Source organism: Pararge aegeria, chromosome 8 (assembly GCF_905163445.1).
Source record: "Pararge aegeria chromosome 8, ilParAegt1.1, whole genome shotgun sequence".
Lineage (NCBI taxonomy): Eukaryota > Metazoa > Arthropoda > Insecta > Lepidoptera > Nymphalidae > Pararge > Pararge aegeria.
In genome coordinates this window covers 15,333,179-15,353,387 of record NC_053187.1, presented here as the reverse complement: position 1 = coordinate 15,353,387, position 20,209 = coordinate 15,333,179, and the positions used below count along the sequence as shown (strand labels likewise).

At 34.9% G+C, this 20,209-nt stretch overlaps 1 protein-coding gene across 1 annotated transcript; it reads right to left on the bottom strand.

The window, feature by feature from the left end:
- Positions 1-259: 259 nt before the first annotated feature.
- Positions 260-16,080, bottom strand: LOC120626028. The gene is made up of 9 exons (XM_039893308.1): positions 16,021-16,080; positions 7,952-8,090; positions 6,256-6,564; positions 4,461-4,585; positions 2,457-2,547; positions 1,409-1,492; positions 1,215-1,304; positions 721-1,137; positions 260-468 (listed from the first exon to the last, which is right to left on the bottom strand). Exons 1-9 carry the CDS (start codon positions 16,078-16,080, stop codon positions 335-337), a joined length of 1,449 nt encoding a protein of 482 aa, XP_039749242.1. The 3' UTR covers positions 260-334.
- Positions 16,081-20,209: the final 4,129 nt, after the last annotated feature.

Sequence of the window (20,209 nt, the reverse complement as noted above, 5' to 3'; positions counted from 1 at the left end):
TAAGATGTCCAAATTCTACTATATATTCCATTGCAGGTCCTAATAATGGAATTTCAATGGGCACATTCATAATTATGGTTGCATGAAACTTATAACCTAATCAAAATTCTCTATTTGTTTCAAGTTTCAGTTTCGAGTTAAATATAATTAATATTTACGAGCGTTTAATGGTTCTTACCGATTTACTGTAGAAATTCATTTAAACGCTCAATTTAGTGTTTCATTATTTTTATACATAATTACAAAAATTTTTGAAGAATTGAACATATTCTATCAAGCCATCATTGACAGCTATGACATTTTCCAGTCATGTTACTCTTTTTATGTTTGTCTTCTATAATAGTTCTTGTTGCTCATCTATGCTCAGTGGTTTTTCGGGTATTAAAACTCTTTGTTCTGCTTGTGCTTCTTCTAGTTTTTTCAATAGGTCTTCTTGAACGCTGTCAACTATTTCTTTTAAATTTTTAGCTGAAATAATAATTATAATCAATGGGTTTTTGACGTAGCTTTGGAAACGTGTGTATAAAAATATGAAACCTAAACGATTCAATCGTCTGCTAATTTTATTTTATGAATTATAAGATTGCATTGATAACATTAAAATAATACTAATAAAGTTGGATGAATGTTTTCTATCCTTTTAAACGATTTTAAGTGTTACGATGATGATGTGTGTTGTGAACGATGTTATGTTCCATCATAATCTTAAAAATATTGAACCTGTTTTCTGATTGAACTCTTCTGCTATTAACGATATTTTGCGTAAAGTTCCAACGTGTTTGGCTATTTCGCTTGCAACGTCATGTTCACCGCCAGTGTTCACCGCTACATCTTCTGTTACGGCTTTAAATCTTTCAGAGTGTTTAAATACATCACTGCTTAGTAATGGCATTTTGGGCATTTTAAAACCTTTAAGTTTTATTGTTGCTTCTGAACTTAATATTGGTGGCTCGATAGCTTGTGGAGAATTACTTTCACTAATTTTAAATGGATGCGGGACTGATAAAGTATCATTTTTCAAGAGTTCAGGGGCATAAGTTTGTAAAGTTTCAATTTTCATTGGGGATTCCCTCTTCAATGGTGATTTATTAGAAAATTTTACTGGCAGAGCATTTGTAATACTTTCGATTATTGTTTCTGATTGAAAAAAATAAATTTTAGAGCAATAAAATTGAACAATATTGTATTGAAAGTTTCTTAATATTTTTACTTACGCACTATATTCTTGGGTAATTCATCTTCCTGCCTTTTTTTAAATGCAAGTTTTCTTGAAATTTCGGCCAAAAACATGGAACATGTTGGTCCTAGATTAGGAATAATAATGAAATAGAGGCATATAATTATAATTTCAAGTAAGTTTTAAAGGATTTCCTTGGCTCAAGGAAATCCTTTAAAACTATAATATTACCGTCGCTTTTCCGTTTCTTGGAAGGTTTAGGTTTAGGTGCTGGTTTTTTATTCTTAGACTTACGAGGCACTAGGTTTTCCATGGCTGAAAAATAAATTGAATGCATCAGGTATATTGTGACGTAAAGAAGTTTTGAATTCAAACTTTTGTATTGTCACGTCTCATGAGTAATTTTTTTGTATTTCTAATCTCTACTAATATTATAAATGTCAATGTAATTTTGTTTGTTACGCTTTCACGCAAAAACTACTTAACCGATCCTCATTAAACTTTGTACACATATTTTTGGACGTGTTAGAAGTAATATGGGAGACTTTTTATCCCGAAATTAAGCTCGGTTCCTTTAGGAGAGGGTATGATAGTGTTTAACGATTTTACACCATAACTCCAACAAATTATAACAGATTTCAATAATTATTTTTGTACTATAGAGGTTATAAAATGTGCTTAATTTTACCCAAACTTTGCGTAAATCTGAATGTTGGAGATAGAGGACAGAACTCCTCAGCGGACGGCAGCAAACCCCTCATTTAAGGCTTAGCGATACTGAATACTTTAAATTTTTTTAGAACTACAACTAAATTGAACGCCACATCAAAATCAAACGCAGACGAAGTCGCGGGCAACAGCTAGTTACTAAATAATTTAATCAAAAATAAATAGTGTCTTCTGACTTAAGTAAAATATCATATAAGTCATTGATTTAATATTTCACTATCTGTCTAGAGTACCTAGTACACGTCCCTTCGTACGTATGGTACGTACGTACTTCGTACGTGTTCGTCGTACACCTTCAAGACGTAGGTAGGTACACCCAAAGGCGCACACACACACATAGATATTCTTTATTTCTGTTTTTAGCCATTTCCATAATTAATTGAACTGCTAGTGAGCTTCAATAACTTTAAAGATGTTGCATTTCTTGAGATTTATAAAATACACTTATACAAACAAACCATCACACAAACAGTACAGCGCTTCTAAACATAGTATGCAGTAATCTGTCATCACGGAAGTTTATTGTAATTTGTGATATATAAATAATCACCTTCATAAGTTTTGCAGCAAGTCCCGCGGCCACGGGACAGAAAATGTATCGACACTAGATAATATTTTGTACTTATTGCTTTGATAAATACCTACTAGAAATTTAGTAAAATTTGTTGTCGTAATGACGTTTTCTATTTCAAGGTTCAACGCTAAGTTTAACGATATGCACCATAGATTCATTTAATAACAACCTAAAAATTACGCATAGACATATTATTTAAAAAAATTATAAGAGCAAGTTAGCAGGCTTAAATGTTTATATTTATAAGTTTAAGAAGACGTTGAAGACGAGAAGTTGTTGACTAATAATCCGTTACGCAAGTACCAAATAATAATCTATATTCTGTTACGAGCCTGGATTAAATATTCTTGATTAGTGTCCAGTTACCTGAAGGAGAAGCAATGCACGCCTTGTATTAATAATAATTATTATAATATATTAACTATATTATTGGTCGAGAAACTCTGTACCATATGTATAATATAAGTCGCTTCCATCTGTAAAATACCATATATATTACCTGTATTTATATCTTTAGCCGAGCTTTAATAAGAGTGCTCAAAGAATTAAAATTGGAGTAGGTAAAAACCTCAGCTAAAACATTTATTCCTAGTTCTACTGGGATTTTTTTCCACTAGTTCTGTTACTACAAAAGCACACCCTGACACAAAACTATTGTTGTCTTACTCTTCTTTCTTTCTCATCTTACTTTTCCGAACTACTCGGAATAATTAATCATTAACATATTTTGTGCCATCTTCTTCACCATCATATACCTGTATACAATCTCCTGTCAGAATGAGGGTTCAGGTCGTAGTCCATCACCTGAACCAAGTGCGGATTGGTAGACTTCACACGCCGTGTTATATCATCAGGAATACAGGTTTTCTCACAATGTTTTCCTTCACCGTTGAAGCAAGTGATATTTAAAAATATTTATAATGCTTAAACTACAATTATTATTATATTAATAGTTAATTATTAATTAAATTATTATTAGATAACCAATTAAAAACATGGTTGATAAAACGTTGGCGTTGTTGGTGGTAATTTTTTTGTTTTTAGTGGTGGAGACTTCACAAACAGAGTTCTCCGTATGTCAAATGTGGCGCGGTGAATTTGCTTAAGGATATCCTGGCCTCTGATAATAAAGGTGTCAGTGTTTTTGGTAGACAGTTATAATAATTTTCAATTTCTTTTTATGAAGGTATCCCAAGAAGATATACGATCTTTTTAACAAAGTTATTTCCTTAAAATAAAAAGCGATGAGTTTAAATTATTTATTTATATTTTGATTAAATTATGTTGGTTGTTTGTTAATTCGAAGTGTCCCGGGAATCGCTTCCATCTGTAAAATTGTTACATATTACAGTTTCCCTAAAGGGCAGGAATGTGGTTTAAGAGATTTGTTTTCAAAAGAAAAGGACTACAGAGTCGTGAGATAAAACTACAAAACTACTGAGATAAATTGCCGACATAATAATATGCACACGCAGAAACGTCTCAATACCCCGCGTACCTTTTTACCTAGCTACACATGTACAAAATCCGAGACCACTACATCTTAAGATATTTCGAACAACTTGTCACAGTTAAAAATATGGTAAGTGATGATTTAAAAGAAAACAAAAGAAAATCTGCACACCATGTTCTTGTATCCAACCAGATTTTTCCTTGATAGTAATTATTGAGGTAAAACAGGTTTCTAAAACAAATAAAACAAACATTATAGGAAATAAGTGCAAAAGAATAAAACAACTGGTTGGCTTGAGAGCTTGATAAGAACTGATAATCTGAATTATTATAAATCAGTGTCCTAGCACAGTTGTTACTTTAAATTATAATATATTATATATCAGAATCATATTTCAACATTATTTTTCAAATAAGATGCAACATTAAATGCTGTAGTTTGCTATGTGGCTCATAGTGCTTAAAGAGGTCAGGTTTCTGCAATGAATTAAAATGTGAATGACGCCATCAGAATGTGGCATATATTACTTTTATAGTGTTCGACGGTTCTCGTGGAGAGGCCGAAGTTCGAATTGTGGTCTGAGGATTCCGTTTCGGATCTTGGTTGTGTTCTGATTGCTGTAGTACTAACGCAAGCGCCGCTGCAGGTTTTGCTGAAAGGTACATTTCAACCCTAACTGCGTTGGTCAAGCAAAGTTGGGCCGGATCGGTAATGTGGGGGTCGTAGAAGAGTGTGGAAGAGGTGAACCAGCCACTAAGCGGCTGGTTGGAGCAACGTAAGATTTTTACTCGTTATGCGTGTGTTAGGAAATAGGGAATTACAGCACTTTATCTATGATAAACACGATGATTATATTAAATATATCAACAAATCATAGTTTGTATACTCATTGATAATGTATTGAAAATAGAATAATGGACTTTAGTAGACTGTCAAATAAAAGTATAGGATCTATGGCGGGAGACGCGAGTTTGACAAGTTAGATTGGCGGCAAAGAAAAGTGAGGACGGATTTAAATTAATGAATTGAGGATAGAAGATTAAGTAAAGTATTGTGGATAGAACGTTACAAATTGGGAATAGATGATTTATAATGGAAACGACATACTTAACGAAATATTGTTGTGGCAAAACAAGAGTCGTATATACTGGTGATGGAGTTGAGATAAGTTGTTAAAAGTTGTTGGTACTATGGTTGTACCTGATGTAGCATCAGATAAGTATATCTCATCCTTTGGTTTATTTAGGTATCATATATGGAGCCCTAGCATAACTTTATACCGACAGTTTATGTAGCAGAGGTTGCTCTATACAAACAACTTGTTCCAAAAGTCCTGATGTTATAAGTGATAATAGTAGTTATGTTCGACCTGTCTTATATGTCTTGTATCAAAGGGCCTAGCGTTATTACATATGACAATGTTGTAATTGTGTTTATAAGTTGTTTTAATTGATTGAATAAAAGAGCAACGGTAGAGTTTCTTGCCAGTGGTCTTCTCTGCCGAAGACAGCATTCCGAACTGGTAGTAGAGCCATTTGAAGGTAACAAGTAATATGAATTATAGAGAAGCCTAATATACAGTATTAGAGTCAGTCTAGTTGTTTTATTTCACTCCTTGGGAAGTCAGGTTTATAGAGTACCGACCCACAACACTGCTCTAAAGCAGGTTGGTGGGCTTTAATGATGTCTTTTATAAAATGAATACTTTAATATGAGAAACTAGGTATTTAGCTTCAATAATACTGTTAATTAATGAAAGATCCAAGTGCCATCCTGAACATTGTGGGTATTATAGTGAATAAGTGAATACCTGGGCCTTCCATTATTTATATTTTTTTAGCACGTGCGACATAATCGCTATGCCTACTCGTGGTGCGGTGGTATCCATGAGGATTTCCCCTACAGAGTTGTCGACCGATCCATCCCACAGTGTCTCGAAGAGAACATCAAGTTTATTATCGTACCATAAAAGCAGCTAGTAGTGGTAGAGCTTATAGTGACAGAGCTCGTTCGGGGAAGTACCACCATGCCTTTTTTTGCCGCTAAGCAGCATTGTGTTCCGGTCTAAAGGGCGTGGTTGCCGGTTTAGTTACAGACACATGAGTCTGAGCTACGCCTCAGGTTGATGGACACAGGACGGCACGTTGCAGGACATGTTTCCCTCATGCCCTGCGAATTGTTGTTCTGTTTATAGGCGATGGTTTCTTCATACCATCAAACAATGTGTATACAATAAAGCAGTAGTTTTATTGTAAATCGTCTATGAGAAGAATTTGACCAAGTGTTTTAAATGAGTCTATCGTTACTTAGTAGATTTTAAACCTGCTAAGTCTTGGTAACTTCCGACCGCATCATAAAACTCTTCTTTACCAGCGGAGTCCGTTACTGTGGGTATCGACACGGTTGATGACGTAGTTGAAGCAGTTTTGTTCTCAGCTGCAGGCTGGACACGCCGCTTCTTCTTTTTGGGCTTAGCCTCTGGTGTCACTTTATCAGTTGCTGGTGCATCTTTCTTTATGTCGTGGAGCTCTAGCACAAATGGCTGGTTGGTTTGGTATAATCCAGATTTTGATGAGGATGATGACTCAGTAGAATTGTCTGATAGATCAAGAGTGCCCGCTAACCCCTGTTCTGTAATATTTATAAGCTCATTAAGGTAACAGTGAATGAATGAATGAATAAATGAGTGACAACAACACAACAGTCTCACTAAGCAAATGTTAAGTTTTTTCGTATGTTTTTAATTTTTTCCAAGATATGTCTCAAAAAAGTTATAAGTGTTTACAAGCTTCAGAACATAAGCGATACAAGACCATGTTCTGTCCTAAATATCTGTACTAAATATCACAGGTTTGTATATTTGGCCCTTCCAGAATGATTGAAAAAACGTTTGGTATCTAATTTATTGAGGTAGGATAGGTAGAGACTATGTAGTATGCTGCGTCCCGTAATTTACGCGAATGAAGCCACAGCGCACATCATTAATTAAGCAATTTTCTGTGTTCAATTATCTGATTGATGATTAATGGAAATTTGCCACTTTACCCGTGCAGACAAATGGATGGACACGAAAAATGGGTTTTAGGAAAAGGAGGAACTATGATAAAAATTTGTAACGGATTGATAAGAGCGCTGTAATTGTTGTAGCTGTACAAGATTAAGCTAATAAAGTTATACATAGTAAACACTGGGCTTTGATTTACAAAAGGCGTATTTATTCACTTGGCAAAATCTTTTACCTTATTGCGTTTTTAATTTTTATTTAAGCAATTAAATATCACATACTTTAACGGTGAAGATAAAACTGCATGCCTAAGAGATCTCCCATAATTCTTAAGGGCGTGTGAAGTCTATCAATCCGCAATTGGTCAGAATGGTGAACAACAGTCTACCTACCTATCCATTCCGAGAGGAGGCACGTTCCTTGTAGTTGCCGGTAATGGGATGATGATGACGATGATGATGATGATTGACTAAATCTGGAACCCTCTGATTGTAGTAATGAAATATTACTATTTAAGATGTATAAATATAATTATATTAAAACGCTTGCCAAAGCTATCCATCGTTGTTGATTCTTGCCGAAATTGAGAGTGCCTTATCGATTGCTTGACGTTGACGGATGCGGAATTTTAATTTACGTGGCCATTTTCATGCAAATTTTGATCAATTGCCGTTTATCTTGCTTATTAAATGCACATTTTTTGTAATTCGTTTTGCTGATTTGGTTTGGAAAACAATATATTGCTTTCATTGCAGATTTGACAGGATGGATCGATATTTGAAATCGAAAAATGAAAGGAATATATTTTTAAATCACTTTTATGCCCCCAAGTAGTTTCACGTTTAAAACGGTTTTAATATTCTATAACGCGTTTAATGCTGTTGACTTGTGCTACTGACGTTATTTGCATATTATTTAGTAGGTTTTTAATACATTATTTGCATTTCTTTTCCGGCTTAGGGCTCTCAGAATAATATGGATGCATCTTACTATTACGTAGATAGACTGGGAAACCTGTAATTATTAGTACGTCATCATAATTTGCAACAGTTGGCCGTCCATTGCTGGAGATGAGTCCTAGGGATTTCGATACTCCTACACTCATGTCCGTTTTCACTATTCTTAGTAAGTTCATCCGAGCCAAAGCTTCCTTCTAAAAACACGATAAAAGGTTTAAGAAGGACTTCTATACGTTAGAAGTTTCTAAGTATATCATATTTTTCGCAGTTCCTTTTTACGACGTGATCGACAGTGACCTTGGAGTCCTTAGGGACCACCCTTTGACCTTTTCTTTTATACGCCAACCATATAAGTAACAGACAAATCCTTATTGGGTAGCAAAATTCTATGTATGGGTACTAAAAATTATACTTCCAACTATTTTGTTTTTCTAAGTCGCTAAACTAGAAAACAGTTGTTTTGTCACTAGCTTGTTTTAATTGGTCAGTGACTTAATTTATTTGTTTAATTTTATCTTTGACTAACTTTGTTTATTTCATCTCTTTTGTTTTCTCTTTTGGTTTGAGGAGTATAAATAAGACTTAGTTTATATACAAATCAAAATCCTAACTATTACTATAAACGTAAGTGTGTTTTTTATTTGTTTGGCCTTCTTTTACGCTCTAACTAAGCAACCAATCGACATGATTTCGGCATAGAGTTCTTTAAAAAGACGGAAAGTAACATAGACTACTTTATCCCAGAAAAACAAAAGGTTTTCGCGGATTTGTAAAAAAACAAAAGGCAATTACTAGTTTTGCATAAGATGAAGCGCTTAGATTTGATTGCAAGTCGTACAAACAGTAAACGTGATCAAGCGTTTGAAAATCGAGCCACAAAAAAAAAAAAGGAAAATCCGTTAGAAATAAGTTTGAGTGTCTCATCTTCGCTAATAATATACAACCAACGCTTACACGCGATACCCTCGCGAGAGTAGTCTTTGGATACTTTGTGAACCACGGGATTTGTAGTTACTATGAACTATGAATAATATGGAAAAAGTTTAGCCGCTTATTTATCCATAAATAATGGATCGAATTCCATAAATAGTGAACCAATTTAAATTCTAAGTAATATTCTTCTCATATTTATCAAATATAAATACATTATTTCTAACCAAAGGTTTAAGAAAATCCAGTCTGCATTCACAACATTTAAAAAAAGTATTCATTAAGTGCAATGAAATTGGATGTTGAATAATGTAAACAGTTTGAGAGCTCGTATTGTGATATTCTATACTAAAAGCCATTCTGTAATATTTACGCTAGAAGCTATGTCATCGTACGTTATAGAACATTCCAGCAAATTTGAATAAACCGCAGCCGCAGAGCAGGTCGCACTGTGTTGTTTGGATCCATTTACACCGCTATTTGTTGATGGCTGTCATTCTCGAATTTTCAGAGAATAAGGAATTGTAATAGAAAATTTTATAATGGAAAGATAATAAAGATTTTTATTTTTTTTATTTTAGTTGAAATGGGTTGATTCATAATTAATTATTTATTATGGGGCTGGCATATCCGTGTTGGATAAAAGTCCCAAATAAATAAAGATTTAAAAAAAAAAAAAAAAATATTTATTATTATTATTATTATTATTATAAATTTTTATTTGATCACCACATGAAGTAAAAGAATTAATTATACAAGAAAACAGACATAAAAATAGCAGCAGAAAACAAAGGGCGGCCTTATCGCTTAGTAGCGATCTCTGCCAGTTAGGAAAACAAGCCTAGAATTAGGAAAAAAAGAGGAGAAAAAAGTGTAGGTGGTACAAAATATAAAATAATGTATGTATTTTACGTATAACTAAATAAAAGTAGCAATATATGAATATATTAGCTTATGTATTATTATTTAGTTATACACTTAGATATACTCGTAAGTATTAAATACATTAGATAGAAGTGTTAAAATAGATACCTACTACTTATTAAACATCGTATTCAGTTGGGCATTTAATAACACATAACCGCTTTTATAAATATCGCCAGTAATTTATTGTGATTTATTGCCAAATTAGAATTTAGGACGTTCAGTATATAAGAGCGATATAATTTTTTAAAACAATACTTTGGGTGTGTGTTTTTGATAGAATAGTTTAGAGAGAAATGCCGAGTTATATATTCCGGGAATGAAATTCCTTCCTGATATACTAACTTGTTATTTTTAGCGATGAAGTGAGGCAATAAATAAAATAAGAATTGCATTTTATTTATGTAACCTAAGTATCTCATTATAGTGAATCGGCGAATAACATGAATGATCACGATTCGCCTATTAATATTATCCTTAAAAACAACATAAGGTTAAGCTCCATAAATCATTTTAGCCTCGATAGTCGCTGACATCGGCAAATTGCTTTCATCCTTTAGTGTTGAACCGTCATACCTTATTATAGGCTGATAACGACAGCATGAATCGCGCTTAATCTCAAATGTTCACGCATAATAAATATATCGCGGCGATTGTTCATCTAGGAATAACCTCAGATAGACAGTCATCCTTGCCACGAGCTTGCCTTCAGTTTGTCGTGAATTCAAAAGTTTTTTTTGACAAGAAAGTGCCGATTTTTTAAAACAATTTAAAAGCAAGAACTTCAAGAAAGCAAGAATAGATTGCTTACCTAATTGGTATGCAATTTATTGTTGCTTGTTTTCTATTATTATATTAGTATTTATTTATCAAAATTTATTAATAAAAAAAGAAGCATCAAACCGGTGTTTAATGGACGGAGTATACGCGCATGTTCTCCAGTGACGAGGATGGGCAAAAATATGCACCAATGTTAGAAGCGTAATGGTAAGGAGAGAACGAGAAAGAGATGAGAGGAAAAAGAGAGAAGGTCGGCATGAAGCATGCCGACCTTCTCTCTTGCCGAAGCATGTAATGCGAGTGTTCTGAGCAATGCTTTGCGTTAATACTAACGTTCCTTGTTCTCTGATCGTACCTCACGCTGTAGAAAACCAATTTCATCCACACCATTGGGATTATCCAATTTTCAAATTACAAGGGGCGGATAAAAGCCAATAACGAATAACTATAATCACTTAACATCTGGTGACTCGCTTACACGTTTGCCCTCTATAATTATAATTAAAATTTTTGCATTCTCTTTAAATATTCACGCAAAAAAAGCTGACTGAATTTGAATGAAAGTCGGCTCGCAAATAAATCTTGGGATTAACACATGGGATATTTTTATTCCGGGAAACGAGTTTATTCCCGTGGGAAAACCGAAATACCACGCGGCCGGAAACTAGTTGTAGGTATAAGTGTCCTTTGACAATAACCCAACATTTCAATTTGAAATATTGAGAAATGTGTCCAAGAAATATATATTTAATAAACATTGCTTTTTTTTACACTTCAAGTTAGCTCTTAACTGCAATCTCACCTGGTGGTAAGTGATGATGCAGTCTAAGACGATGGCGGGCTAACCTACTAGGGAGTATTACACCCATATCGGTTTCTACGCGACATCGTACCAGAACTCGAAATCGTTTAGCAGCACGTCTTGTCACGTTATTCTTTAATCTTAAATGTAGGTACTTAATTATGCTACAAGTAAATTTTAATGTTACTATGCTTGTAAATGTATCTACACTTGATTTATTATTTAAGGTCCTAAACACATAATGTAACTTAGGATTGTTAGGATTTAAATTTAACTAGCATTATAATTTTCACTTCTTATTATTACTGTTATTTACTGTTATTTTTTTTAATTTAATCTTATTTTTGAACGAGACGATCGGTTGTCATTCTCCGATTGGTTAACGACTTTTTAACGGGAAATTGTGTTTTCTTCTTGGCGGGTTGGATCGTTCTTGAGAGAGTTATGAAGTGAATTGCGAGGTTGTAAAACGATAAGTTCATATTGTCATAGTTTATAAAGTAAATTAATAAAGTGATATTTGTATGGTATGTTTATTTGCATCTTTTCGTGGCCTCATCGCTATCCTACTAAAGTTCTAATAGGATGAACATACGAACTCAAGCTAAGAATGAATGAAACAACAGCGACAAGCAATTAATATAAAGAATGCTTTTACAATCAACTTGGCTGATATTCTTTTATAAATATATTATAAGAGAATTGCACAACTCACCCAGCATGGGAATGTTAAGCCACAAGGATATTAAATCTCAAAGAATTATTTCAATAAGTACAGCGGTTATCAGTTTAAAAAATCACCAGTCTCATCACAGCTGATCATGTCACTGTCACCGCTGACATAAGAGAAACGTTCCGAAATACGTAAAAATGTACCCCAATATTTAAATAAAAGCTTAATGTTTATTATAATTTAAAAGAATGCAAAAGCATGTTACAGTCTTTGTCGGTAGGATGGTAACTAGCCTCCCACCAGACAAGAACTGGGGAAAATGAGAAATTATAAATTCCCAAATTGACTCTGACAGGAATAGAACCCGGTACTTTTAACTTAAAATCACAGACCTCCCCGCTGCACCAGGGAGGTCTTCAGTGTTTACAGGCATAAAAGCTCCTAGTTTACAGTTGGTTTTTTTGTTCATGGGGTTTTTAGAGAATATTTAGTTAGGTAATTGTTTTGATATAAACAAGATTCAAATTAAAGAGACTTGTTTATAAGAACAGCTTGATAAAAACTGTATAAGCTCACAATTTAACATTTTCATAATATATATTACCTGATAATGGGAAAAAACGACACTATATTTTATACAAATCAATTTAGCTGTTTATTATTTATTTATAGTGAGCGGTGAGTAACCAGTGGTTAGGACTTCGGCTTCTCTTTCGGCTTGCCGAGTTTGAATCCCAGCACGCACGTCGAACTTTCCTAAGTTACTCGTATATGCATTTAAAGTAATTGTAATATAGCTTCAACGGTGAAGGAAATGTTTTCCTTCCGTGAGGAAACCTGCATGCCTGAGAGTTCTCTATAATGTTCTCAAATGTGTGTGAAGTCGACCAAACTGCACCGGCCCAGCGTGGTACGGCCTAAACCCATCTCATTGTGGCATAAGACCCGTGCCCCGTGTGAAACGGGGAGCTTACAATTCTGCAAGTTAAGTCAATGGTAAGAAACCACAGAATAAAGAACATACGAACCCTCATTTAGCCATTATTGCATGCAGTACACTGTGTCCAGAAAAAGTGAAAACGCCCTACGCACGTTTCACTTCAGACCCGTTGAGTGTTGCTAGCTCACATTTTTTTTCCTATTTTCCCATTATATGGTAAACGTTTCTTCAACTGCAAAATGGTTTTAAGTGACTAATCATTTGTTCGAGAAACACTCCAAAATTGGAGTGGTTTTTGCTTTAATATTCGTCGTGTACACGGTTTCTAGATGTTATTAAGTCTGTGTAAGAAACATAAACATTCGCATTTGAAAATTGAGGAGGTAAATATTTTCTGATTATTCTAAATCCATTTAAATTCGGTATGATCCCAAAATATAGATATCGTAAAGTAGCGGCCTCCCATATAAGCTCAGCGATTTGTTGCCAATTGATGCAAAATTCTATCGAGATTTTTGTGCTGAAAATTGTGAACGGAGGACTTTTAAAAAAATGCTCATTTCTTGCCAAATCTTTTTGACTGGTTTGCGACTTTTAGATAATTTACTAGTGGCTGCTGATCTGCCTGACTAATTTAAAATATATGACTTTGAATTTTTTAACATTTAGTTTTACAATAAACTCGTACCAGTAACTTTTTGTAGTTTTTAGTATTATTAAAACTAATCAAATAGTTGTATAGTTAAATTATTTTACTTTGACACTAACACTAACAGTTCGACAGTAAAGTATTTTTAAGGTTCTTGTGTTCTTATCTATCAAAACATCCGGGACAGGTCGGGAAGAATTTTAATGCGGATTTCTGCTACTTGTTAGACGTCATTTGTCCACCTAACCGAGTTTGTATTTGTTTTATAGTGATAATTGATGAACCGAGAAGATGCCTCCTGGCATACCTGATGGTTAATGAAAAACCGTGGTTGATAAACAAAGTGACACAATTCGCAGGGTATGCAAGTAATATGTGCTACAAAGTGCCTCCCTGAGTCTATTCACCTACGACGAGGTGCTAAGCCATATGTAGCTTCAATTACACCGGCAACCACGCCGGCAACCATGCCCTTCAGACTGCAGCGCAGCGATTCTGATTGGCGGCAGAAATAAGCATGACGGGACTTCCCCTGAGGAGCTTTGTCGCAAAAAGCTCTAATATTACATCACTTCAGTAACTGATCAAGTGAGAGGCTTCAGCTATCACCCTTCCGGCAAAGACGTGGCATCAAGCAACTTAGTGACCGATTGGGGTATCGCTTTTACTAACCCGCTATCATTTTAGACGATATCATCGCTTACCATCATATAAGATAGCACTCAAGGGCTAACTAAAGGAAAAAAAACCGTGTGTGTACACGTGTTAGAAGTTGTACTTCTTTGGCTTTCTTTAAATTTTATCTTTCGCCTTATTCTACGTTTGTAGAAGAAACTACACTAACAATAGAAAAAAGGTATTGTTTGAATTATTGGTAAGTCAACTGTCAAACCTTTTTTAGAAAAACTAAAATGTTGACGGTGTTCATGGTGTCGGTTCTTTGTGACGATGTGACTTTGTTAGAAAGCTGAATAATTCAACGCCTCCGTGTAAGCACCTACATTACCACATTATTATTCATACGCTACCTGGCAACTTTATTTGGATATTTGCATTTTATTGAGTCTCGGAAAAAATATTCACGATACGCTCCGGATGTTGATCCTTTACCGAGTTATAGAAAATGTGTGAAGAATCAATCAATTGAAAATTTTCGAAGCGTATTTTTACGCAAGGGCAACTTTTATTTGTTGGTGAAATACTTACGAACGATTTAGTGGTTACCTTGTAAACACAGAATTAAGAACATACGGAAACCGAGTACACGACTAATATTGAAGCATTAAAAACCACTCCACTTCAGTAGTATTTCTCGAACAGGAGGCTAGTTGCTTCATTCCATTTGTCAATTGGCAGTAATTTTACCTGTAATGTTTTAAACGTTTACCATAAAATGGGAAAAAGCAACATTCAGCGGGTGTGAAGTGAGATGTACGCGGGTCGTTTTCACTATTTTTGAACACAATACACTGCATGCAATAAGGCTGAATAATTCTGTTGTTTCTTACCATTGATTTAACGTGGTAAGCGTTGCGTTGTAACTTGCTACATTGTAAGTTCCCTGTTTCACACAGGGCACTGGTCTCATCCCACAATGCGAAGGGTTTAGGCCGTAGTCTACCACGCTGGGCCAGTGCAGATTGGTCGACTTCACACGCCTTTGAGAACATTTTGGAGAACTCTCAGACATGCAGGCTTCCTCACGATGTTTCCTTCATGCATGCAATAATGGCTGAATGAGGCTTCTGTATGTTCTTAATTCTGTATTTGTAAGTAAGAAAATAATACCATATTTATTTATGCGTAAGGAACCTGACTTTTTATACAATGGTATACTTTGGCTGTAGGTTAAATAATATTTTTATTTGCATTAACTTAAGATCGAAGTAGGTGTTATTACCCATCCGGCCGAAACCTAGTATTACAACAATGCTGCAGGGGGCAGAAATAAGCATGACAGTAGGTACTTGCCCAGACGAGCTCCGTCTCAAAAAGCTATTCTACTACTAAACTATTTCATCATCATCATCATCATCATCATATTAACCTATAACATGCCCATTACAGGGCACGGGTCAACTTCCACAACAAGAAGGTGTTAAGGCCGTAGTTCACCACGCAGACCCTGTGCGAATTGGTGGACTCCACACACCTTTGAGAAATTAAGGAGAACTTTCATGAATGCAGGTTTCCACACGATGTTTCCTTTCCCCGCTGATGCAAGAGATTTGTAAATTGTTTAAACGCACATAACTTAGAAAAGTTAGAGGTGCTTACTGGGATTCCAACTCACTATTTATTTAGCACCAGAAAAAAGCGTCTCGTTATGAAAACATACTGGTTGGACCGCATTTGGACTACGTGAGAAATACAAAACAGTATTGGACAAACAAATTGTTTGTATAACAACAACAACAAATACATACATATAGAAGCACTACGGCGGGCGATAGCAGGTAGAATTGAGGCATGTCTAATGAAGGCATATTTAAGCACCCATATGACGAGAAGTGGCATAAACCCGTGTCTCCACATAAAGTTATAATAGTCCCGTCGAAAACGAAATCTACACGGGACCTGAGGTTAGTGGTTCCAAAAAACCATTTAACCCTGGTTATGTTTAGATATTATCTATATATACTGGATGGCAACACATTTACAATGAATTGTTTCCGGGGAACCCCTGTCGAGAAATTCCTCACGTCTTTTCTAGAACTTCGAATTACAAAAATAGTACCTAAGAAAACCAGTGTTAAGTATCGTAAGAATGAAATGTAAATTTGAAGCCTATAAACGTGCTGTCCATGTCATGACATTATAAAAGGTCGATATTTAATCGCATGGAGGACGCATAAAGCTTGTTTTTTACCAGTTAGCTTAACCTTTAAAACGAAATACCTTAAGCCGCGTTTAGGTTTCGTTTCGTTTCGTTTTAACTATAATTTTCAGATTTCTTCCAGTGGCGGCTTCTCGAAATAATATGTCTGGCTTAGGAATCAGTTTATTTCTCGAATCTTCCTACTGCAGAATGTTTCTCAATCAATCTTTCCTGAGCAATAAATGTCAGCTGGAGCCTGTAACAGGGGTTTTTGGGTCGTAATTCGTTAATCGATGGGAAAAATGCAAAATGTATCTTGATAAATTACTTTTTTCTGTACCTATATAGCGTAAGCTCATCAATTAAGTTAAAAAATATGGGGCTCGGAAACAGATTTATGTAGGTAATTCTTTATGAAAAGAGTTTATTTCAGATTTTTATTTCATACAAATTGGTTTTTATTTTACCTAGCTAACGGAGCTTAGTCTTGGATACACGTAACTTTTAAAATTTGACATTTCTAAATAATTTCTCTGTTTGAATTTTTTTTCGAAGCCGGTTAAAAGCCCAAAATGAATGCGTATGAAGTCGCGGGAAAGGCTAGTTGTATAGCTATTTAGATTATCGTTAATATGATTGTGTAGCTATGCGTAGGCCTTTTTGTCATTAAAAATCATATAAAACTCGATTGTTTAATCTCGAAAATAGTATTAAAATACAGTAAATAATAATATGGCGGAAACACTTTCGCTTGTTAAGTACCCTTGGCGAGTCTATGTACCATCGGTCACTTACGATGTAAGCAATATGCCTCTAGCCTCAGGCAGTGTATTTCCGTTAAATGTTCTAATATATTAGTAGTTTAATTTGTTGCTAACAAATACCGGAAATTGCTTAGCAATTACTAATATCCTTAAATTGTTATATGATAAACCAGTGTGAAAAGGATGTTTAATGATGAAAGGCATTTAGAGGGTGGAAACGAAAAATAATAAAAAGCTAAAGAAAAACCTCTTTAATGCGGGATATCACCAAATTTAAAGGCTAAAGTGATTTTAGGTGTCTATAAATTATAAATATAGTAACAGTAAGTATTGAAATACATTATGCATTTCAATACTTACTGTTAATAGTATCCAGTATTGTAATATTACAAACAATTTCCCAAATAATTAGAAACATACAGAACTCTCATTCAGCCATTATTGCATGCAGTGTAAAACAAGTGATAATACCCTGAGTACGTTCCACTCACACCCGCGGAAAGTTGCTAGCTCATCTTTTCCCATTTTCCCCATTTTATAGTAAACGTATGGAACACTAGAGGTAAAATAATTACTGTCAACTGCTAAATGGAATGAAGTTTCTAACCGCCTGTTCGAGAAACACTACTAAAGTTGAGTGGTTTTTGATGCATTAATATAAGTCGTGAAGCGGCGATAGCTCAGTGGATAGGAGCTTTTCTTAGTTATGTGTGTGCCAAGGAAAACATCGTGAGAAAACCTGCATGCCTGAGAGTTCTCCATAATGATCTCAAAGGTGTTTGGAGTCCACCAATCCGCACTAGGCCAGCGTGGTGGACTACGGCCTCACCCCTTCTCACTGTGGGGGGAGACCCTGTAGTGGTCCGGAAATGGGTTAATATGATAATGATGATGATGAATATTAGTCGTGTACACGGTTTCTGTATGTTCTTAACTCTGTGCATTTTTTATACCTAAGTTCACTGTTTTCGATGAAAGCTTAAATCCCTACTAATATTATAAATGTGAATGTAAGTTTGTTTGTTACGCTCTCACGCCAAAACTACATAACCGATCCTCATGAAACTTTGTACACATATTCTTGGAAGTGTTAGAAGTAATATAGGATACTTTTTGCCCCGACATTAACCTCGGTTCCTTTGGGAGAGGGGATTAAAGTGTTTGACGATTTATACCATAACTCCGACAAATTATAACCGATTTTAATAATTATTTTTGTACTATAGAGGTTATAATATGTGTTTAATTTTGTCCAAACTGTGGTTGGAGATAGAGGACAGAACTCCTCAGCGGACAGCAGCAAACCCCTCATTCAAGGCTTAGCGATACTGAGTACTTTAAAGAAGTACTTTTTTTTAGAACTACAACTAAATTTAATGCCAAATCAAAAAACAAAATCAAACGCAGACGAAATCGCGAGCAACAGCTAGTACTGTACTAGAAAAAGTGTATCCGCATGTATACTTAGTAATTTGAGGTTTTGCTTCCGCAAAAACTTGACTCTGGATCAATTCGAATTAATTATAATAGATGGCGTTCTTATTTCTCTAAAATTATGTTTAATATTATTGATAGCCAAATATTCTACACTGCTGCGCAGATAGAAATGAGCGGAATTCCTTGCTACTATTCATTAAATTCAGGAAACAAACAAGTCAACAAGTAGCGGTACATTTGAGAAAGATTTAAATGGCTAAGGATTTGACAGCTTTGATGTGGCCATAGTGGTCGGTTTGGTATTACATTGTTACTTAAAATTATTAGATAGTATCTTCTCAGTAACTGTTTAATCTTCTGTTACTGTTTAATATTTCAAATACAGTATTTTAAACGTAGAACTCTCTTTTTTTTAGTTAGTAGCCGTGATAGCCTAGTGGTTAGGATATCAGCCATTCGGAGGAACTGAGTCAAATACCGGCACGCACCTCAAGTATTTCGGAATTACGTGCGTTTTTAGCAATTGAATATCACTTTTTTTAACTGTGAAGGAAAATATCGTGAGGAAACCTACATGCTTGAGTGATCGCAATAATATTCTTAAAGGCGTTTGAAGGCTACGAATGTACTGAGCCAGCATTGTGGAGTACAGTCTAAACCGTTCTGATTCTGAGAGAAGACCGGTGCCCCATAGTTGGCCGGTACTGGGTAGATGATGGTAATAATCTGAACAAACACAGCACTGATCTAAAAAAAAAATACACAAATATACTTTACATCTTGTAGACGGGCAAAGAAGAATGTAAAAAATTTTGACGACATTTTGGCGCGGACCAGGTTGTGAGCAACTACAAATTGAAAAAAGGCAAAACAAAATATATAAATAAATCCTTGTGAGTTTAAAGGAAAAGCGAACTAGGTTATTTATACGTTTATCGCGAACACGATTGAATGCCCGATACTGAAGTAAGTAGTTTTATTTCTCGCAGGGATTGTTGGCCGATAGAATTTAAATAGAAATCTAGGACTTGCGGATTTTAAGGATTAATATACCTTTATGGCAAAAACTACTTAACCGATCCTCATGAAACTTTGTACACATATTCTTGGAAGTGTTAGAAGTATTATAGAATACTTTTTATCCCGAAATTAAGCTCAGTTCCTTGGTTGAAAGTGTCTGACGACACCGTAACTCCGACCAATTATTTCCGATTTAAATAATTATTTTTGTACTATAGAGGTTATATTATGTGTTTAATTTTGCCCAAACTGTGTAGATCTGATGAATGTGGTTGGAGATAGAGGACAGAACTTCTCAGCGGACAGCAGCAAACCCCTCATTTAAGGCTTAGCAATACTGAATACTTTAAATTTTTTTAGAACTTCAACTAAATTGAATGCCACATCAAAAAACAAAATCAAACGCAGACGAAGTCGCGGGCAACAGCTAGTCTGAAATAAAAATCCTACGTTAGTCCGAATAGTTCGAGCTATGCGCCGAGGATCGAACTCGGTCACCCGAAAGGGAGGCCGAATATCTAACCACAAGGCTGTCACTTATTGTTACAGTCTATTTTTATTTCATTAATTCAATTT